Raw genomic sequence first — 24,398 nt, 5'->3', positions numbered from 1 at the left:
AATGAGGTGATGTGTTCAGACATGCATTTTAGGAAAATCAATTTGACAGATGAGTGGAGGATAGTAGTGAGGAGAGATTTGTGGCAGAGATGTTAATTAGAAAGACTATTGCAATAATCTCTGTTGTGAAGTGATGAAAACCTAAAGAGTGGTGGCAGTGTCAGAGGAGAGAAGAGGGTGTGTACTAGAGGTAAAATTGGAGAACTTAGGCAACAGATTGGATAGAGGTGTTGAGAAAATGAAGAGTTAAGTCCTGGATTCCTGGGAGGATGGGGGCACCTTTATAGTAATAGGGAACGAATTTAGTAAAAGCGAAAGGGTTTGGGGGAAAGAGAATAAGTTTTGTTTTGGATATGTTGACTTTAAAATGGCCATGGAACATCCAGGTTGTGATCTCCAATAGGCAACTGGAGATTTGGGATTGCAGGTCAGCAGAGAAATTAGTGCTAAATAAGTGGGTTTGGGAATTATTAGTACAGATATCATCAGCATGGGAGCTGATGAGATCGTTGGGTGAAATAGTATAGAGGAAGAAAAGAGGGCCCAGGACAAAGCCCTGGGAGGTACCCATGGTTAGCATGCATGACCTGGTTGAAGATCCATGAAAGGAGACTGAGGAGCAGTCAGATAGGGAGGAAAACCAGAGGTCAGCAGTGGAAAATCTATAGAGAAGAGAGCATCAGGAAGAATAAGGTCATCAACAGCGTCAAAAGCTGCAGAGTGGTTGAGAAAGGTGAGGATTGGGAAAAGACCAATTTTGGCCATTAAGAGATCATTAGTAACTTTGGAAAGAGCAGTTTCTGTTGAATACTGAGCTCAGAGGCCTTCACAGAGAGTGCAGAATGAAAGGAAAGGAAGTAGAAAAGAGAGGAGGATATAGAACAATAGCTAGCCAAGACAGATGGGTCAAATGATGGCTTTTTGAAAATGGAGACGATATAGGCTTTGTAGGCAGTAATTAAGTAATTAGCAGATAGAGAATGAAAATAAGTGAGGGGGAGCGGATGTTAGAGGGGGCAATCTTCCAGTGAATGGAAATAGTGGATCAATTAGGGAGGCATAAAACCCTTGTTTCAGTGAGGTTCCAGTTGAGATGGCACAACATAAATTTGTAGTAGACCCAGTCATATTGTTTTGTGATTTTCTCCGTCTTTGTGATCCAAAATGTGAGAAAGAGCAAAAACTGTGTGCAGACAATGGGAAGTAGTCTAAGGCTAAGGGCGAGGTCAACAATACAACAAGGGGGTGAGGTATTCAAGAGAATACAACAGTGTAGAGTTGATAAATTGATAAATTGATAAATACACATATAAACTTGCACATAAAACTACTTACCACAAATTCCACTGTCTTCATCAGAAGCATCAGGACAGTTTGGCTCTCCATCACAAAACAGTTGTTCAGATACACAGTTTAGAGTATCAGCACAAGGTTTTGAACCAGGGAGGCACTCAACTGAGACAATTTCTTTAAAAGAGAGATAAGGAAAAAAATGGAATTTTCTGTTGGTACATTTCTTTATTGAATGGATTGCTAAGTACTGAGTTTGGTCTTTTGCAATTTAACTCTTTAATATCTAAGACCAGTCTAGTATACATAGTAGTAGCATATTAATTCAAATGGAAATTTTTCTGTATATGATAAGTCAATAAATTGAAACTGAAAATCAACTGCATAGGAAACTGATTATCAGGAATGCAGGATTTTGGGACTGATTTCAAAACAATTAAAGTTTACAATATTTGCAACCTATGCTAATATCCTATTTTGACATTTTGCTGTATCAAGCACAGCACAATTCTGTCTGGAAGATCCCATCAAACAGCTCAGCGAGATTCAGAGAAGCTTAATCACAAGCAGATTGGTCACTAGTGATAATTTTTTATTTGGTGACAACTGATGAAATGACTCATCAAGAGTAAAAAGAAAAATTAATCTGTCTGGATAGAGGAAATATCCACACCAGTTTAACCTTAAATCTTCTGAACTATTGAATTGGAAATATTTAAATATTGCCATCATACTTTGAAGTCTACTTTCTAACATTAATATTAATATTAGTCTTGGGACAACATTTTATGATAACTTGTGGAGTTCAAAGATCAAAGTTGTTCATTCCTGTTTGCTAATCATTTAAACATTATTTTGTAGAGGCCACAAACATATTCACTTTTCTGGAGATGGAATAAAAATCATATACACATGTAATATGAGATAGATTAATGTCATACATAAAACATTCAACAATTGTTTGGTGAATGAATAAGGGAAGGGGTAAATTTAAAACAAATTTTTAAAATACTTTTATTTGAGAGAGTTGTGGGGAAGGTGTAAAGTAAAATGTAAAGGGAAAGCATAAAGGAAAGTGTAAAATCTAGGTTTGCCTGGGCATGACAGGCTGCCATTTCTATTTTTATTTCCTATTACCCAACATACAGGAGAGATCCTAGGTCTTCTGATGGTTTAAGGGTTAATTATAGCCCCCTGGTATATGATGTTGGCAGCATATTGCTGAAGGATGTATTGGGAGAGCAAGAAGATGAATACTTTCAGGACGGTTGTCATTCATTTGAAGACAAAGTGGCTTAGAATGGAAGAGTTAAATGGAGTCAGAGGAAGACTGGATGATAATGTGAATCTCTCAGAACTAGAGGAAGAATACTAGGGAAACAATGTGCTGGATGAAGAGAAATGGAAGAGAGGCAAGCTCCAAACTAAAGAAAGAAGGAATGAGGGACAGCTAGGTGGTGCAGTGGATAGAGTACGGGCCCTGGTGTCAGGAGGACCTGAGTTCAAATCTGGCCTCAGACTAAACACTTGATGCTTACTAGTTGTGTGATCCTAGGCAAGTCACAGAAAAAAGAAAGAAGGGAATGTGTAGTTTGAGAAAGTTTTTACAACTGAGCATTTCAGACTTGCCTGGCCTACTACTAAAAAGACAAGTCTATTCTTTGTAACATGATTGACTCTGGCCTCATGATTCAGGACCATGTTTTTTACATTTTACTGAGCTTCTATCTCTTATTGCTATAGCTGAACAGTTTTCTCTAGTACCCTGAAGAGTGGGGAGAATCTCTCTTCTTTGTCATTGACTCAAATTCTGATCAACCATGTTCTTTCCATTTTTAGGGACCTAGCAGTTAGCACTTTGATCACCTTAATATCAGCTTAGCTTTTACAAAAAGGTAGTTATTTCAAATACATAGCAAGAACAAACATACAAATATTTACCCCCAACACCTCATGAGCATAATCCCCTCCTAAACCATCTTAGTGTATGGGGGTGGGGGGAATTAGGCTCACAATTCCTTTCAGTTCCTAAATATCATTGATCCCACCAAGTTCAAGTCTAAATTTGATCTGGCTCTAGTCCTGGGATCCTCGCTTCTTTCAGCCTTGATGCTGGGCTAGGTGCAACACCTGGCCTAGATTCCAGGACCCCTGAATCCCCATTACTCAAGCTTCTGGGCTAGATTGGAGAATCTACCCTCTTGCCTAGAACAGAAAAGAATAAACAAAAAGGCCAAATATCTTGGGTCTTTCTTTGGGGATCACACAGCTCAGGTTGGTGGTGATGGGACAAAAGAGAGGACAAATAACATGAAGAGGCACCAAACACAGTAGCTCCACACTACAAAATGGAGACTAATTTGGACCCATCACACCAGCTACTGTATTTTCCCTGAGGAAGGCTGCCAGGCTAGACTGATCTCTGAGTAACAGAGACGAAGCCATTGCTACTGTTTAATCCCAGGAAATTGTTCCTTGAACCAAGGAAGGCTGTGTGAACAGTGGAAGACATTTGTCTCTCAGCCTCCCCTCCACCACTTTCTCTCTAAATGAAACACCAAAACCCTTATGATCCCCAACATTTTATTATTTTCCTGTGATAATAAAGACATATTTCCCCTAAGATTCTTCATCTTTTATTATTATTTTGGTAGCTCTACGAATAATCCTTCATTAGTTTGGTATGATACCAGACAAGTAAAATAATTTGAGCACTTTTGTCATTTTCCTTTTATTGGCATGGTCTACCAATAAGTAATTAATATTTCTTCAGTTATTTAGATCTGTCTTGATTTTTTTAAACAATGCTTTATAGTCATATTCAATAGTTCCTGAAAATATCCTGGTAGCAAAACACACATTTTTATATATTTGTAGTTATTTAGAAGGTAATTTCTCTCTTTTTATCTATTCCTACTGAGTTTTACTGCTAATATTAAAAAATATGTTGAATATTTTCATATCCAGCAACTTGGCTGAAGTTATTGTTTTCATTAATTTTTTATTGACTAAGGTTCTTTAAGTACATTGTCAAATCATCTGCAAAAAGTGATAATTTTGCTTCCTCTCTGTCTGTGCTTATTCGATCAATTTCCTTTTCTTTTCTCATTGCCATAACAAACAATTTCAACATTTTATTAAATAGTAGCAATCATAGTGAAAAGGACTAGTTTGTCCTCACTACACAGATAGCTCTTAGTTTAAATATGTACTATTAAACCATATTAATGCAAGGTCATTTTATTCCTGTATTTTCTAGGGCGTTTGAAACAGTTGTTGTATTTTGTCAAAAGCCTTTTCTATATCAACTAAAATAATCATATGATGCTTATATGAAACTTGAATAAATTTTTAATTGAATGTTTGATAGGACTCACTTGTAAATCCATCTGAGAGGGTTTTTTTCGTCCTTTTGGGAGTTCACTTACATCTTATTTAAGTTATGCTTCTGGAATTGGCTTATTCAAACAGTATGGGTATGTTAATCAAAGCATTTTATATTTTAAAAAATATTTATAATTTCAGTTCAATTATTATTTAATTATTATATATTTCCATAACATAGTTGTGTAGAATTTCTTTTGTGGGTTTTCCTTTTTAATTTTTGATGCAAACTTTTTTTATATCTCTTCCTTTCATTAAGGCTAGATATTTATTTTTAGTTGTTTTTACTCTAGCTTTATCTATTAATAAAATTTTTTTTCTTTTAATTTTAACTTTTTTGTTTTTCACCATTTCTTCTTTGGTGTTTAGTATTCTGATTGCTGATTTTCTATTTTTAAAATTTCAGGCACAATTCATTCATATTCCCCATCTCTCTCCAATAATGTTTTGATATGTCATTTCATTGTTGTCACTTTATTTGATGAAATTTTTTATATTTTATATGATTATTCTTTGATCCACCAATTCTTCAACACTTAATTATTTAGGGTTCAGTAATTTTTATTCCTTTATTCAAGTGTGTTACATTGAATATAATTTTTATTTTATAATTTTTAGTATAGAATATTTAATATTCTTGCTTTTCTATACTTGTTTGTGTTTTTTAATGCCCCAATACATAGTCATTTTTTAAGGTGTCATACAATCCAAGAAATATGTATATTCCTTTCTGTTCCCATGTCATAATTTCTAAATACTAATCAGTTCTATTTTTTCTTAGACTGTATTCAGGACCTTACTTTTTTTCTTGTCTATCTTGTCAAATTTATCTAGGTCTGAAAGGGGTTCATTGAGGTCATCCATTATCATAGACTTATTATCTATTTCCGCTTCTAACTGAATTAATTTTCATTTAACTATTTCTGTGTAAATAGCATTATGGATTGACATTAATTCATTATCAATGATACCTTTAAGCATTATGTAGTTTGCCTACTTATTCATGTAGTCTATCTTTACTGTTTCCCAATCTAAAATCAGTATTGCTAACCCTTTGAATTCACTTAAAGTATAATAGACTTTGATCTAGCTTCTAATTTTAACTTCATGAATCTTTATGTTTCAAGTCTATTTCCAAGACATAGAATGTTATTGGACTCTACTTACTAATTCATACTATTATCTTCCATTTTATGGGTTAGTTCATCCCATTCAAAGTTATGATTGTGAATTGTGTATTTCCCACCATTCTGTCGTCTTGTACTTTTTCGTCTCTTCGCTTACTTCCCCCATCTCTTTACAAAGAGTTAAAGTGATGAAAAAGTTTGAGTTTGTTTTAATGGTAGTAATCTTCGACTAAGGAAATCTCTTTTTACTTTGTTTTCTCCTTTTTTCTTCCCCTTGCCCTGCCCTTGATCACATCTTTACTCTTTCTTTTTTTCTGTTTTAATCTCCCTTTCACATTCCTCCTGCCAATGTTGTAGTTTGTTTTATTTACGATCTTATCTACCTTGCCTTCATCATAAACTCCCCTCTCCCTGACCCTCCTATTAATCAGTTAAGATTAATGCATTCTATACTATATTCTTTGTGTGTGTGTGTGTGTGTGTGTGATTGTGAGTGTGTTCATTTCTCCATCTGATTCAAATGAAAATGAAGCTTGAGTGATACCCATTTCCCTACTCCTTTGTTCTCCTATTTCCTGTTCCATGCTCAAATACCTTTAAATCATGAACTCCTATTATGTAAGATAGTAAAGGCTATCCACCCTTCTTTCCTTCCCAATATATTCCCCTAGTTCTCCAATTCCCTTCTTCTAAAAGCACTGAAATAGAACAGAACCATTCCAAATCCCTTTGCCTGTCTTACTTTACTTTTTCAATGATGCTTGAAGATATTGGGGTTCTGAGACAACACTTGTTTTTTTCTCTTCCTTTTGCAATATGGTCCATCATATGGTCTGATACAACTGATCAAATGTTATTTCTTCTCTGACTCCTTCCTAAGTTTGTATTTAAAAGAATCTATTCAGCTTCAGACCAGTTACTGTAGTTGAGGTGAAAATGCCTAAACTAAAGTGGTGGCTAAATGAGTGGAGAGAAGACGATGTATACAAGAGTAGGAATGACAATATTTGGCAACAGATTGACATATGTGAGAGTAAAAGTGAAGAGTTGAGGATAACACTGAGCTTGCCATTCTAGGTGACTAGAAGGATGGTGATGTCTTGTACATTAATAGAGAAGTACAGAAGGGAGGAGGGTTGGGAGAAAGAATGAGTTATATTTTAGACATGTTGAATTTGAGATGTCTATGGCACTCCAACTCAAAGAGGTCCAAGAGGCTGATGGAGATGTTCCTCAGGAGAGGAACTATGGCTGCATACGTGGACCTTAGAGTCATCTGCATAGAGCTGATAACTGAACCCCTAGTGACAAGATCACCAAGAGAGTCAGTAAAGAGAGAAAAGATAAAGGACCTAAGAGAGAGACTTGAGGGTCACTAAAGATTAGTAGGAGTAAGATGGATGAGGAAACATCAAGAAAGACTAAGAAGGTGCTCTCCGACAGAGGGAGAGGGGACAAGCAGTGAACCAGGAGAGAGAAGTGACATGAAAACATAGAAAGAAAAGAATATCCAGGAGGAGAAGAAGAGTAATGGTTTAAAGCTTATAAAAATATGAACTCAAATTAGGTTTTGCTCCAATTCAAAACCAAAACATCACTGCCATCTACTGGGGATTAAAATATGATTTTTTAAAATTATTAAAAATTTTTCCTTATATCCTTTTGAGTTTAGGAGACTTGAAATATCTGGGAAGACAAAAGTTTTTATGTCCATGAATCTATGTAAGTACAGCAAAATGTCTGTCCCAAACATTTATAATCTCTTTGTAACATTTTAGGTTCTAGATGGCTGGGTTGAGGTAGAATTAAACATGCTTAACAAATATGTAGCGGAGGAAGTTTTCTAATTTCTTTCTTTCTCTTTCTTTCTTTCTTTCTTTCTTTCTTTCTTTCTTTCTTTCTTTCTTTCTTTCTTTCTTTCTTTCTTTCTAGAATGAGGTTAAGTGACTTGCCCAGGGTCACACAGCTAGTAAGTGTTATGTGCCTGAAGCTGGATTTGAATTCAGGTCCCCCTGAATCCTGGGCCGGTGCTCTATCCACTACACCACCTAGCTGCCCCGAAGTTTTCTAATTTCTGGTATGCCAAAATGATTTTAATTAAAGACCCCAGTCAAAATAATAACTGACATTTACAAGATCATAAATGTATAGCACATACTTTTGCAAAGTTAATGTATCTTGAGTGAGATTGCCAACAAAACTCTGTAAAACCAAGGTAGTACTTCTCTTATCTCAGCAACTACCACAGCATTTTTACTCAAAACCTTTTTCCTAATTAATAGATTGTTCTATACTAACCAAACCTATTTTGGGTCATTTTACTATGGAATGATTAAGGAAACAGACCATTGGGTTGGAAATAGAGTGACATATGTCCCAGATCTACTGCCAACTAGCTGGAAGACAAGGATCAACTCCCTCAGTCCCAGTTTTCTCTCATTTAACATGAAGGAGGTTTTCTTAAAACATAGGTCTAGAGTTAGGACTTTAGAAGCCATATAGATTAGAAGTTTTTAATCTTTGTGGTCATAGATCACTTTTGCAGTCTATATGCCCTTCTCAGAATGATGTTTGTAAATGTATAATAACAAAATACATAGGATTACATAGGAAACCTATTATATTGAAACACAATCATCAAAATGTTAAAAATCAAAACAAGTCCATGGACCCCAGATTAGGTATCCTTGATTTAGCTCAAATTCCTCCTTTTAGGCTTGAAGAAAATGGAGTCTGAAAGAGGTAAAGTGACTTGCCCAGGGTCACAATATCTAAGGTAGGATTCCATCTCAGGTTTTCCCTATTTCAAGTCCAGGGCTCTATCCACTCACAACTTAGCTGTCCCTTAAAAATCATGCAGGCAGATTTCATCACTGGTGAAATTTGGAACAAGGATTTTTTTTTTTACTCTGGAATAAGTTCACTTACCACCGTATGACTAAATTTCCTTCTTATGCTAGTATCATATGATCTAACTATAAGAAGAAAAATAAACAAGAAACAGGTGAGCAAAAGGAAATGTTCAGAAAGAGTCTTGTAAATTTGTAATAGTGAATTTTACGATTTGCGAAGTTCTTTTTTTTTCTCCTACTTGTATAACCCCTCCTCTGCCTTCACCTTTGCTCAGTCATTGTCTCTATCCTGCCCCCTAATTATGGATATTACCTCAGAGTTCTGTCCTGGGCTCTGCTTTCCTTCTTTATGCTCTCTCTTTGAGACCTCATCAATTTTCATGTTTCAGTTGTTATCTCTACATAGATCATGTGCATTAAGCTTGAATGAAGCTGTGTAAGTGGAGAGAAGGCATCCTGCATCAACAAGAGATAAATGGCAGTAGTAATAACAAGTTTTGGGCATTTATGTGGCCATGTTGGGTGAGACAGATCCAACAATCAACAATAGTGGCAAGTTTACAAACCTGGGATACTTAAAGAACAGTGTTCCTTTTGGTAGAAATAGGGAATTTGAAAGAAGGGTGGATTCAGAGTTTTATTTTGGACATGTTGATTTGAAATGCCTTTGAACATCCAGTTTGAAATGTACAATAGACAATTTATGAAGTAAGATTGGAACTCAGTGCCTGGATTGGTGATGTAGGGCCAGAACTAGATAAATACATCTAGGAGTTATATACATAGAAATGATAATACACCCTTAGGAACTGATGAGATCACCAAGAGAGAACGTGGAAAAGAAAGAGTAGGGACACTAGGACAGAGCTTGGGAAACCTACAATTAGAAGGCAGGATCTAGATGACCAATTGCAAATGCGAGAGAAAAGGAATGATTAGATGAATATGAGAACTAGAAGAAAGAGTGTCAGTAAGGGTAGCTAGGTGGCACAATGGATACAGTGCTGGGCCTGGAGTCAGGAAGCCCTTAGTTCAAATCCAGCCTCAGATACTTATTAGCTGTGTGATCCTGGGCAAGTCACTTAACTATGTTTCCCTAAATTTCCTCATCTGTAAAATTAGCTGGAGAAGGAAATGACAAACCACTCAATATCTTTGCCAAAAACAAAACAAAACCAAACCCAAAAGGGGTCGCAAAGAGCTAGACATGACTGAAAAGCAACACTCAACAACAACAAAATTGTCAGTAAAGCCCAAAGAGGAGAGAGCATCCAGGAAGATCCAGACCAATAGTGACAAATGCAGCAAATAGATTGAGGATGAATACTGAAAAATACTATCAAATTTCTCGGTTCAGAGATTATAATAACTTTGAAGAGAGTATTTTCAGTTGAAGAATGAGGTGGGGAGTCAGACTGAAAAGGGTTGAGGAACTGGAAGAGACAAAGTATAGGCAACAAATATAAACAGCTTTTTTTTCCGGAAGTTTGGTTGAAAAAGAGAAGGGAGATATAGAACAATAGCTTGAGGGGACAGTTTTATTGTTGTTCAGTCATTTTAGTCATGTTCAGCTCTTCATGACCCCATTTGAGGTTTTCTTGGCTAAGATACTGGAGTGGTTTACCATTTCCTTATCCAGTTTATTTTACAGAGGAGGAAACTGAGGCAAATAGAGGTAAGTGACTTGTCTAGGGTCACATAGCTAGTGTCTAAGGCTGGATTTGAACTCATGAAGAGAGTCTTGCTGCTCCAGGCCCAGCACTTTATCTAATACTCCACCCAACTGCCCTGAGGGGGCAGTAAGGTCTGTTGATTTTTTAAAAAATTTAATTTATTTTAAATTATCAACAATCATTTCCATAAGCTTTTGAGTTTTAAATTTTTCTCCCCTTCTCTTCCCACCTCCCTCCCCAAGACGGTGCACAATCTGATATAGGCTATGCATATACATTCCTGTTAAACATATTTTCACATCAGTGATGTTGTAAGTATGAATTAGAACCAATAGGAAGAACTACCAGAAAGAGGAAACAAAAGACAACAGAAGAAAAAAAATAGCAAATAGTATGCTTCGATCTGCATTCAAACTCCATAGTTCTTTCTTTGGATGTGGATAGCATTTTCCATCATGAGGCCTTTGGAGATGTCTTAGATCCTTGTATTACTGAGAAGGGTTAAGTCTATCAATATTAGTCATCACAACGTGGCTGTTATTGTGTACAACGTTCTCCTGGTTCTGCCCACTTCACTCAGCATCAGGCCATACAAATCTTTCCAGGTTTTTCTGAAGTCAGACTGTTCATCATTTCTTATAGCACAATAGTATTCCATTACATTCACAGACCACAACTTGTTCAGCCATTCCCCAATTGATGGGCATCCTCTCAAATTCTAGTTCTTTGCCACCACAAAAAGAGCTGCTACAAATATTTTTCTACATGTGGGTCTTTTTCCCATTTGTATGATCTCTCTGGGATATAGCCCTAGAAGTGCTATTGCTGGGTCAAAGGATATGCATATTTTTATAGCCCTTTGGGCATGGTTCCAAATTGCTTTCCAAAATGGTTGGATCATTTCACAACTCCACCAACAACGCATTAGTGTTACAATTTTCCCACATCTTCTCCAACATTTATCTTTTTCCTGTTTTGTCATGTTGGCCAATCTGATAGGTGTGATGTGATACCTCAGAGTTGTTTTGATTTGCATTTCTCCAATCAATAGTGATTTAGAGCATTTTTTCATATGACTATAGATGGCTTTAATTTCTTCATCTGAGAACTGCTTGTTCATATCCTTTGACCATTTATCAATTGGGGAATGGCTTGTTTTCTTACAAATTTGACTTAATTCTCTATATATTTTAGAAATGAGGCCCTTATCAGAGAGACTGGTTGTAAAAATTCTTTCCCAATTTTCTACTTTCCTTCTAATCTTGTTTGCATTGGCTTTGTTTGTGCAAAAACTTTTCAATTTAATGTAATCAAAGTTATCCATTTTGCTTTTCATAATGTTCTCTATCTCCTGTTTGGTCATGAATTCTTCTGTTCTCCATAAATCTGATAGGTAAACTATTCCTTGCTCTACAAGTTTGCTTACAGTGAATTTTTTAAAAGGATAGTGGAGACTTCAGCCTGTTGGAAAGTGGTAAGTAAGAAACCGGTTGATAGGAACAGAGTGAAGATTCAAGAAATGGGGAAATGATTAAGGTTGAAATCTGTTGGAGAAAATAGAAGGGGATTGAATCAAGCGCACATATAGAGGAGAAGGGTCACCTCTTTGTCAGAGAGTGAGGGAAAGGAGGAGATGGTGGAGGATGATGTCAAGGGATTTTAAGATAGAAACAGAGGAGATAAAAATCAATACCCTGTGCCTGTTTCTTCATCTGTAAGATAATACTTCTTGCCTTATTTCTACTATAAGATTGTCATCAGGCTAGAAAGGATTGTTATATGTGAAAACAACTTAAAACCTAAAAAGAGAGAAATATTAATTCACAAACTGACCTTTGGTTGTTGGAGGATTGCTAGTTGTAAGTTGGTCAGCATCTGTTAAAGGTAAATAAGAAATTATTTTACTTAAATTTACTTAAATATTGACAGCATTTTATCCACATACGAAGAAAGAACTATGGAGTTTAAATGCAGATCGAAGCATACTATTTGCTATTTTTTTCTTCTGTTGTCTTTTGCTTCCTCTCTCTGGTAGTTCTTCCTCTTGTATTTTTAATACTTACAAATATAGGGAAGATGGAGTGGTGTATCCCTTCTAGAGACATACCACTTGCCTAGCTGAACTTGTCTGGGAAATAAGAATTATTGAGGGAGAGAAAAGTGGAGGGATTGGTGTTAAACTTTTACGAGGATCTGAGCAAAAGGATCTGAGACCAAGTATAACGCTTTGTTCATTACTTTGGTATATAAAAGCTGTTACATGAGTAAGGTCGAGATAACCATTTTACTTCCACTAGGAAGCACAAAGCACAGGGGTTTGGAAGGAAGCCATGCCCCACAGGGAGTGCATCTAGTGATTAGATACAGAAGATTAGCTTACATTCCCATATTTTTGTTCCGCAATGAAAATCAGGTATTCTGTTCATTTCTACACAATAGTTTAAAGAGCATTAATATAACGATCCAAAGAATATTAAATATAAAAGAACAGTTGTGGAGTAACAATTTGTCCCAGAACTATTTCTGTCTGACCTACACTGAAATCAAAGATTAGAATGAGATGGATAATAATAGTAATAACAATAATAATGATTTTATTATAATCATGAACTCCATAAAAATGAGAGTAAGATGAATAGTAATGATAGTTGTACTGTAACTGTACAGGTTCAGCTCTGAGGTATGGAGGTGGGGTGGAGAGGGGGAAGGAAAGGCAAGAGTAGAAAATATTTTCTTTTTCTATTTCTAAACCAATAGTAATTTTTTAAAAAGAAAATTTTAAAAAAGGAAAATTTGGGGGTTCATTTTTTTAATTACTTTCCTGCTATCATTTAAATACATGCTCTTGATTTTAGCCTAACACTAATCCTATTTTTAACCCAATCTATCTATTTAGATTTTTTCAAGATCACGAGCTGCTAAAAACCAGTTTGACCAGTATTGTCCCAACCCCTTTCATTCCTCTCCTACCATTCCTGCCCTTGCCCAGGATGCATATATATGAAGGTTAATAAACCCAGAGACTGGGCATTACCTAACCCACCCTTCTTGCTTGGTTGAAACAGACTTAAGTTCTTTATGTACCTGCCCCTTATTCCTCACTTTTAATTAGACAATTTAAAAAATACCCTCGTTTCACTAATCTTGAGTATACTATTTTCTTCCCATGTGGGTGGTAGGGCAGTGTCCTATTGGTGCCAGACACGTCTTTGCCTAAAATTCTATATAAGTTTGAGAACTGAAGGGATCGGGGCCCTCAACCACACTGTGAAAGTCATTTTGCTGTCCTACATACATCTGGAAGCCACTCTACCATATACTGATCTTGGCAATGGGACAGGAGTTAGGGAGCCATTGTTGCCATACACATGCTGAAATTGTTCCCTGTTGGCATCTGTTCTCTTCATCCCCTAGTGAGCAAAGATAAAATCTTATTTACTGTTATCCCTGTTTATCCCAGTTGCTCTTCATCTAGACCCTCCTGTACTATAAACATCTCTTGTGAGAAACAGCATAGTTTACTGAGTGAGAAAAATGGCAAGAGATCAAGAGGACCAGAAGACCTGAACTCTAGTGCCGCTTCTTCCATTAGCTAGCTGTGCAAATCAATACCCTTCCTGTTTCTTCATCTATAAAATAGTACATCTTGCCTTACTTCTACCACAAGGTTGTCATCAGGATAAAAAGGATTGTTATATGTGAAAACAACTTAAAACCTGAAAAGAGAGAAATATTAATTCACATACTGACCTTTGGTTGTTGGAGGATTGCTAGTTATAAGTTGGTCAGCATCTGTTAAAGGTAAATAAGAAATTATTTTACTTAAATATTGACAGCATTTAATGGCAATTATAACCTCTTGATATCTTCTTCAATAGTGGACAATGTAACTATATAGATTGTTCTATAGCTCTGTTTTCTGGGAGGCAACCTGGAATAGTATAATAGGAAGTCAAGAGATCTGGGTTCTAAGTCTAGCTGTGCTAGTAGCTAGCTTGTGACTTAGGATAAGTCAGCTGACTTGTCATTTATGTTTTTATTTGAAAAATAAGGGGGTTAAGTAAGATGGTTTTTGACATGCTTTTAGCTCTATGGTCTATATTTTTCTATTTAAGCACCCAAAATGTGCATTTTTAGTGTCATAACTGATTAAGCACTTACTAGTCTTGAATTTTGCCATTATAAACATGATTAGCTAAATATCTCTACAATGCTTATTTTCTTAAATTGGTGTATAAGGTTTTTTTTTGTTGTTGTTTTAGCCAAAAACTTTGATGTATGAGCAGTATCCTGGAAGATATATGGGAACCAGCATCAGAATACTTTATTTCAAGACTTTGCATGGCTGTTTACTATCTGTGTGACCCCAGATAGATTAACCACTCTGAGCCTCAGATATATTTACAGGGTTTTTATGAAGAAAGTGCCTGATAGGGACTTCTGGTTAAAATTTCAATGAGAAGGTCTTAGAAAAGCCTGATTCTCCCATATAAGTCCCAGAAGATATGTGTGGGAAAAAAAATAAAGAAAACAAAATAGAAAGAGAAATAAGCTCCAGAACTTGAGGAAAAAAGTGTGCCACAGTCTGGGAAAAACATCATACCAAGAAAGTTGGCACAAGTTCAGGAAAATGCAAAAGCTGGCGGCAGAGAGGTGGTAGTGGTGGTGGCAGAGAGAAGAGCTATGATAGGAAAGCTAGTGAAAAATTCAGAAATGATTCTGAAGTCAGTCAACTCTAATAATAATAATGCTCTGCCTCTCATTGATTGGCCAACAACAGGTCCCAGGCCAAGCTTCACTTAGTCATTGTTTGGGCCCTGATTGGCTCAGAGTAAATGGAAATAGCAATTGTTTCTGTTTTGGCCAGAACCCTGGGGGTCTTCCCCTCCCAGATTGATTTTTTTTTATTAGATAAAAGAGGCCACTCTCTGCCTCATTTCTTACCTAACCTTAATCACTGATTGGGTATTTCCTCAGTCAAACTGAGACCTATTAAAGACCTTAGCATAAAGGCCAACATCTTCCACTGCATCCAGGATCATCTGCAGTGGTCATGATCTATATCTTGCCATTGAACCCAGATGACTCCAGAGGAGAAAGTGAGGCTGGTGACTTTGCACAGCCCTTCCTCACTTAAATCCAATTCACTTGCATGTCATGACATCACCTCCCTGATGTCATGGTCCTCTTCAAGGGTGAAGGACAAACAAAAACAACAATAACAACAGGTCCAACAGTAGGCACAGTTTGGTAACTTTGGGGCAAAGTTGCAAATTTGCTACCAGAATGGCTAGACTAATCCATGGTGTTGCCAATAGTGCACTAGTATGCCTATTTACTCAAAGTTCCATTGACACTTCTCAACAACATATCTGTCATCTTTTTTGTCAGTCTGATAACTGTAAGGTGGAACTTTAAAGTTGTTTTAATTTACATTTCTCTAAATAATAGTGATTTTGAGCTTTTTTTTTTGGTGTGGTATGTTGATAGCTTAGATTTCTTCCTTTGAAAACTGTTTATATTCTATGAAGATGTTGATGGCTTAAATTTCTTCCTTTGAAAACTTTATATTCTTTGAAGATTTATCTTTTGAAGAATGACTCTTAGCCTTTTATTTAAATTTGAATCTTGGAAATGAGACCTTACAAGTGTTTTTTAACCCCTGTTATGTTTTCCTCTCTCTTGGGTGCATTTAATTATCATTTCTATGCAGGTAATAGATGCAGAACTACACATTCAACCCTAGTCTTTCTCCTAAGATGCAGTCCTACATCTCCAGCTCTCTGTTGGACATTTTGAACTGATTCTGTCAGGCATCTCAAACTCTAGATGCCCAAAGAACTTATTATCTGTTCCTCTATACATATTTCTCTTCCAAACTTCCCTATTTCCGTTGAAGGGGCCACTTTCCTTCAAGTTACTGCAGTCTCAACTTTAATGTCATCCTTGACTCATAACTTTCACTTATTCCATGCATACATTCAGCTGCCAACAAGTCCTTTCCTTTTTATTTCCACATCCTATCTGGTGTCTATACTCTTCTTCCTACTCAGGCCACCCTAGTTTTAACCTTTCATCAGGACTATTGAGTTTTTCCTCTCTAATCCATCTTTCACACACAAAGTAAAAACACTTTGCCAAAGTGAAATCAGTTCAAAAAGGAGCAGGTGTGATCATAGGATTTCCCTAAGCTTGAGTGTTTTCTTTGACTTCTAAGATTAAATATAAATTTTTGGCATCTAAGGAGTCCTTCACAACCTACTACTTTTACCATGGTTGAGATTGGTCAGATATTTGTTTTTGTTATCCCTATTTTATAGATGAGAAAACTGAGGCTGAGGGAGGTTAATTAATTCGCTCATAGTCACACAGATAGTAATTGTATGAGGCTGGATTTGAATTTAGATCTTCCTCACTTCAGGTCCTGTGATCACTGTATCACCTAGTGCTTCAATTTGTATGTAGATACCTGAAAGAAACCCCACTTCCTGACAGCATTATTGTCTTCTACTATATTAACGACATAATATTGACTATACCACTGTGCAACTACTGTAGCTACAGAACTACTATGCCCATACAAAAAAAGAAAAAGAATTGATATATATGAAACTATTTATGCATGTCTTTTCATACTAGCCAAAAATTGGAAATGAAAGGGGACTACAGATATTGTTACCATATCTTTCAGAGCTACATGAAACGTTGAGAAAAGTCATGTTTAATAAACAACTTTGAGCTGACAGTCACTGTGAGGTGCTTCTCTGTATGGAGTCAGGGGAATAGTGTATTTTTCACTTTTGATCTAAGAGTGTTAGATAAACAAATAGTAGAGACACTATTAAGAGTGACAGGCACTATACTAAGTACTGGGGATATAATGAAAGGCAAAAGTGGTCCTCGAGGGGCCACAACCTAATTGAGGGAAGCTGAATTGATTGTTTCCTGTCATAGTTGAGGAGAAACTTATGTAACCCTTGGGAGAGAGAAAAAAGATGGAGAAGTACACTAGGCAGTTAGGTAGGATAGTGGATAGAATGGTAGTTCTGGAGTCAGGAAGACACAAATGCAAATCCTGCCTCAAATACTAGCCATGTGACCCTGATCAAATCACTTAACCTCTTTATGCCTCACTTTTCTCCTCTGTAAAAGGGGGATAATATGGCATTTACCTTACAAGGTCATTTTGAGACTTAAATAATATTTGAATATTTAAAGTACTACATACATATTAGACATAATTGTTTTCTGAGAAAACTGTTTTCAGCATTATCTTACAAAATATTTTTTCCTTGATAACTGTGGGGGAAAAAGGCTGAATGGCAAAAGACTTAGTTTTCACAAGGGAAGAAAAGCCTAGTGGCACTATAGTGAGGGATTCAAGTGATTCTCTTAGTGAACGTTCTCATAGACAAATTATTGTGAATAGTTACTAATTTCTGTTTGTTACTGACTTTATTTGTTAATGATTATATAAAAACACAACATTTAAATATTTCTTTATTCAGAGCAAAAGAAGGCATTTATTATGTCAAAAAATGAATAACTGCCAGCGGAAAAGGTGATAATCAACTGGGGTAGAGGCTCCAGTAAATCAATTGATGAAAAAGATGATTATATTAATGAAAAATGGAATATCAAAAGATACTCGTATCATTTTTATAGCCAAAAGAACAAAATTAAACTTGAGAACAAATCAAATGTCATGCTGACATTTGTTTACACATTCAAAGGATGCTGGTCAAGAACCCTGCCACATCTGAGGGGTCATTAATAACAAACCGCTACATATACAATCTTTTGAGGAGAGAGAAACTTCAAGACGAGTCAACTTCATATTGGGGATGGAATTGGCTAGAGAGGACCAAGTGGGACTGTTCCTAAGTGTAATCTATCTTATTCACTTGTGCCATTTCAGAAGTCAGATCCAAGAAACTGATAAAATGGATAGCCATCAATCTTCTGAGGACAGTACTGACTTATCACAGGTATAGTTTCTGGAAGACGGAACATGCAACCCAAATAAACAGAGGTATTATGATAAAGGTGTTTTAAAAGTTCATTTTGGTGTCAAGCAATGCCTGCTGCTCGAGGATGGCATAGGAGATAGGGAAACCACTGAATGTCATGGAGATTGCCATGGTAATAGATAACTGGCAATGAGAGACCATATCCTAAATAAGCATCAATTGTAATAAGTCAGAACACTTTCTGTAAGATTGAGAAAGCAGGCCATTGTAATCAGTTCTCCTTTCAGGACCAAATTGACTCGTGTGGAATCAAAAGGGGCTGCTCCAACCGACATGAGGAACATCACTTAGTAGAAATAGCTACACAGTTTTTAGCTGGGAATTATACAGTTCCACACCCACTGAAACATAGCATTACATCCTGTACTACCCCTTCATCTATGTCCATGTTCAGAATGATGATGGAAGTAATTCCCAATTTTTGCAGTTCTTGTGAAGGCATTAACCTGATTCAAGCTAGCAGAGAGTGCATGATGTATCTTATGGGCACTAATGTGCCATATGGACTGTATATGATATGAGGTATCAACAATATTCCTCTACTCCTCTTAACCTTAGAGAGTAGAGTCATTAATTATTTATTCCTGTTCTCTCCAGACCTAAGATTATTCAATCAGTCATATGGCCACCACTCAGGAATCAATATAAATTAAAAAAAATCTTAACTGTCCTATTCCTGAAGTTTCTCTCACACACCAATATATTGGGTGAACCTGCAGAACCATTATCACTTAGGGTATTCCAGATTACTGAATTAATGGCCACTGAGGTTCAGTTGCTTATATGTCTCTCAAAGCGGGCAGAACCATCAATGCTGTCCATCAAGGACTAAGTTCATAGGCCATTGAATTAGCAGAGGAGGCAAAGCATTGGATCTGAGACTGGAGTTCCCAGCCTCCAGTAGTCACAACCTGTTCACAAAAAAACCCCACTAACACCCAAAAGTAAGATCTTAAACATACTCTTCCTACCAATGGATGCCTCTTGTGCTCTACCCATCTTCTGCAGTCACCTTTCACTCAGAGTTTCTCACTATATGTTGGCTGATGCAAGATAATCATGATGAGCCATTCTCTGTGCCCTGTCTTCTGCTATCACCCTTCATTTAGAGTTTCTCATTACATGTGAACCAGTCATATATAATGAGAAACTCTGGATGAAGTGTGATGATACGACCTTGTGTCATTTTTTCAGTAGCAGCTGGGGCCCTGTAAAATAGGCCAGCAATTACTTTTCAAAAGCGGTATCACTTTAGAACTTTTGGCTCCAAAAGCCTAATGGATGCTTAAACTGTCCACCCCTTCATGCCTATTAAAGGCTCCACTGTGTGATCTTTTTGGATAGAGACCTCTAAAAACACAGTCCCCAGTACTTCTGAACAGCCCACATTAGGTCTTCCAGGTCTAGCCTGTTCAAGGTCCCACTCCAAAGAGAGGGACTTGTAAATGACTCTAGAAAATGAAGAGGAAAATTAGCATTACGCTGTATCATTTGATAATTAGTATTACTCTATCATCCATCCTTTCCCCATTTTGTCAAAACCTCATCTCTTAGCAAGCTCAAAAGGAGACCTCTTCCTGTGTGAACTTAGGTGTGGTTGACACAATGGGACAACGAATATCAGTAGCTTATCATTGACTACATCGAGAATCATCTAGGTTCTTCCCATACAGTGTATTTACTCAAAATTTAACTGAGAGGAATAAATCTTGAATTTTCTTAGGACTGGTCCCCCTCCCCTTGTCTCTTATATAAGCCATCATCCCATCTAGGACCTCTGCCACTTCATCATCACTTAGTCACTATTATGTCATTAATATAGTGAAAGACAGCAATGCCCTTAGGAAGTGGGGGGTCTCTTTCAGTTGTCTACACACAAAACTGAAGCACTAGGTGATAGAGTGGTCTGAATAAAGTAGTCCTGAAGTCAGGAAGACTTGAGTTCAAATCCAGCCTCATACAAATGCTATCTGTGTGACTGTGAATAAATCAATTAACTTCCCTCAGCCTCAGTTTCCTCATCTGTAAAATAGGGATAATAAAAACTAATGTCTGAGAAATCACAGTCTTGAGAAAAGTGGTAGGTTGTGAAGGGCTCCTTAGAGGCCAAAGATTTATATTTAATCTTAGAAGTCAAGGAAAACACTCAAGGTTAGGGGAATCATATGATCAGACCTGTCCTTTTTCAAAGTGATTTCACTTTGGCAAAGTGTTTTTACTTTGTGTATGGAAGATGGATTAGAGAGGAAAGACTCAATAGTCCTGATGAGAGGTTAGAACTACAGTGGTGGCCTGAGTGGAAAGAGGAGTATAGACACCAGATAGGATGTGGAAATAAAAAGGAAAGCACTTGTTGGCAACTGATTGTATACATGAAATAAGTAAGATTTATGAGTCAAGGATGACACTGAAGTCACAAATGTAGTAACTTGAAGGATAGCGGCCCCTTCAACAGAAATAGGGAAGTTTGGAAGAGAAATGTATGTATGGGGACAGAACGAGTTCTTCTTTGGGTATGTAGAGTTTGAGATGCCTGAGAGAATCAGTTCAAAATGTCCAACACGCAGTTTGGATCTCAGGAGAAAGGTTAGGCTTGTATATATAGCTCTGCATCTATTATCTGCATAGAGATGGTAATTAAATGCACAAAAGAGAGAATAGTGAGAGAAGAGGGCCCAGAACAGAGCCTTGGGGTAACCTCAGTGTGATATCTATCATGATCCACCAAAGAAGACTGAAAGGAATGGTCAGGAGAACCAAGAGAATAAAGAAAAGAGCACAGAGAAGATGGTGATCAGTAAGAAGAGCTAATGTTTATCTAGAACTTTCAGGTTTGTGAAGCACTTTATACATGGTGTTTCAAAAGTTTTAGTGTAGTTTTTAAGTTTTAAGCTTTCATATTTTTAATAGCTTAAAATTGCACTAAGCCTTTCAGAACATCTTGAATATAATTCCTTATTTCATCCTAACAACAAAGCCCTCTGAAGCAAATGCTTTTATTTTCCCAATTTTATAATTAAGTCAATTGAGGTCAGGAGAGGGGAAGTGGCTTGCTCAGAGGCACACAGCCAGTAAGTATTGTGTCTGAGGCAAGTTTCAAACTCAGTCCTTTCTGACTTCAAGTTCAACATTCTGTCCTCCATATTACCTGGCTGTCTCTGGTCAACAGTGTCAAACGCTGCATAAATATGAGGAAGGATAAAGAATGAGAAAAGGCAATATGATCTGACAATTAGGAGTTACTTGGAAACTTTGGAGAAAAATATTTCTAAGCTGGAGACCATATTGTCCATAAAGTTACTCTGAAAAAAATTTAAATTTTCTAAATTTGTAAAAAAGAATACAAGTGATGTGATATAGTAATGAACAAATTAGTTCTTTCTACAATTTTTAATGTTTTTGTTTTTTGCTTTGTGCTTAGTACTGACTGACAGTGTCAGAACGTTTGTGATAGAAAATACTAAAATAAAATAAAGCTAAAATTAATCTTTGGAACCTCCTTTACAAACATTGTAATATAGCTTAAAAAAACCCTGAAAGTTTTATAACTAACTGAATACTTTCTACTCCCTTTCTTGATGATCTTCATAAATCAAATAGTTTCTTACCTAAGAACTTTATGCTTACAGCTTATAACTTGAAGATAGTTATTTTATTATATACAGAAGTTTAAGTTATCTGAAAACTATTTTTCCATTTGTTTTACTGAGCTTCCTTATAATGATCTATTTTGAGGCACATAGGCCCAAACTAAATTTCTATGATTTCTATGATCTTTTTAACTGTTACCTCCCTGGTCAAGAAGTCTACTTTGATTTAAAAGGTCTATTTTTTTCATTGTTTTGAATTGCATGGAACTATGTGCATTTGGATTAAAGAAGATTTTTAACACACTTTAGAATGACAAATGATTTTCTTTTCAGAGCCTGCAATGGCTTTTACCTTGTATGAGAATGTTTATCTTATTCTGGTCCCCCTGTAAGTTCACAAGTAGCCAGTATAAAGTAACAATGGCTGGAAGTAAAATTGCAAAGGGGAACCTAGAAGTCATGTACAGACTGCCCCAAAATAAAAAAAGCATAATTTACAAACTGTACCATATATTAACCAAAAATCACATCCTGAAAATATGTGCTAAATCAGAGAAGCCTTGCTGTTAAGGTCTTTTGGCCCTATGTAAAGTAAATCTCACATAAGCTCCAGGTATCTGCAGTAAGGCCAGCAGAACACCAAATGATGCTGATAATTTTGAGATAATGTACACAAGTTAACTTTAAAGTTTTACTGACATCTTTAAGATAATTTGGATATGTTAATGAATTAACCCCAAAGGTTGCCTGAATAAGAGTGGGACTATTTCCACTAAAATCCTATAAAAATGAGACCTCAACTCCTGCCTCCCCATCCCCCAGCTGTCTTCTACCATCATCTAGGTACATATTACCAGGTGCTCCCAACTCAAATCCATCATTTTGTTAGTTGCTCTCTCTAATTTTCCCCCTCCCCAATCTCTCACGCTCATTCCTCCACCACCCTATGCCATTCTACATGTCACCTGCCTCTGCACTCATGCCATCTTTTCTTTTTTTTTTTCTTTTGCCACTTGTCTCTGTGCTTTCTGTGCCTATTTGTCCCTAAACACTCTGGGCCTTATTAAAAAGTGTAACTGAAGTCTTATTTCCCTCTGCCATTGTGGTCTTTCCTGGCAAGTACCCAAAGAACCAGGCATGTCTCTCCCATTTCATAATTCCATAAATTAATTAGTAATTCACTTTGACACGACATGCAAGCATTATGTTGCAAACGATTTTGTGTAATAATTCTCAATAACCCTTCATAAACAATGGCCCTCCTGGAAATTTCATCAAGTCTAGGAATGTCAACTTACTCAGCAATTCTGAAAAACCCTCCTCCTCACTGAATCTGGGAAGCTCAAATTCATCAGTTCTGGGAAGCCCTGGGTAGTGCTTCCACAAGGGCATATGGCCCTTCCAGGGATTTTATCACACATCATAAATCTGGATTTTGCATTTTGAGTACTTTTGGAGATGTTTTATATTCAAATTCATTAGATAGCTTTAGAACCTGGTGAGAAGATTAGTAAGGTAATGGGCCAGCAAAAGCCCGAGGAGTTGGAATTGGTGTGTTTGTCCCAAGAGTACTCTCATTTTGCAACTGTGTGGGAAAAATGGGAACTATAATCATTTCACTGCATCTTGATGGACCCGCAATGTAGAACTCCCTCAATTACCTGGTGGCCTAAAAAGCCCCCAACCCTAATACAAGGATGTGCATGGTAAAGCAGATGGGTTCTCCACTATTGTAACACTTATGTGCTGTCCTTAGATAATAGACCCTTCAGGTTTTTTAAAAGGACTTCTTTCTCAATTGTAAAAGTATTTGGTCTCTACCCCTTATCTCCTGCCTAGGAACAGGGAATGTTTTCTATTCTATTAATACATCCTGCTGCTTGCATTCCAAATATTCCCCTTTCTCCTTTGACTGACCCCTTTCTTTTTCTACCATCCCTCTCCTGTAAAATGCTTTACCTTGATATCCTAAATTACCAGAGTGTTGTGGATTGGGTGTGAACTCTAAGCAGATGTGAAAGGTTATAAAAGCTAAATCTACACCCCAGAAACCTGAATTTGCTATCAAGAGCAGAAGCCTTAGCATGCTAAAAAATTCCCTGCTTTCAGGTTTGGCCTCCTATTTTTGACCCACTATCATCAGACTTTTGCTGATGAGTATGCCTCTCCCAAGAGGTATAAACATCATCACACGGATTTTAGCAGTAATAAAAAGCTAAGTATTTAGTATGTGCTAAGCACCAGGGATACAAAGAAGAAGCAAAGAAGGTTCCCACTCTCAAGATGCTTATATTCTAATGGGAGAAAAATATGTTTATACACACAGAGACACACATATGTGTGCACATATACTGACAATATGCACACATATATTCTGAAAATATGTTTACATATATGTCTGTGTATGTGTCTATACATATATGGGTATATGTTTGCACACAAGAAAGAAAGT

At 36.6% G+C, this 24,398-nt stretch overlaps 1 protein-coding gene across 1 annotated transcript in view; it reads right to left on the bottom strand.

Annotated features, from left to right (window-relative positions):
* TMPRSS15 (transmembrane serine protease 15) overlaps window positions 1-24,398 on the bottom strand; it is a 132,358-nt gene that overhangs the window by 84,561 nt on the left and 23,399 nt on the right. Inside the window, exons 5-6 of the mRNA XM_020996038.1 lie at window positions 12,160-12,240; window positions 1,336-1,467 (exon numbers count right to left, since the gene is read on the bottom strand). Coding sequence (XP_020851697.1) covers window positions 1,336-1,467; window positions 12,160-12,240 — 213 coding nt within the window. The remainder of the gene's footprint in view (window positions 1-1,335; window positions 1,468-12,159; window positions 12,241-24,398) is intronic.

This window comes from Phascolarctos cinereus, unplaced genomic scaffold, assembly GCF_003287225.1.
Source record: "Phascolarctos cinereus isolate Bilbo 61053 unplaced genomic scaffold, phaCin_HiC Scaffold_726;HRSCAF=1367, whole genome shotgun sequence".
Lineage (NCBI taxonomy): Eukaryota > Metazoa > Chordata > Mammalia > Diprotodontia > Phascolarctidae > Phascolarctos > Phascolarctos cinereus.
The sequence above is the reverse complement of the archived record's forward strand: the minus strand, read 5'-3'. Positions and strand labels throughout refer to the sequence as shown.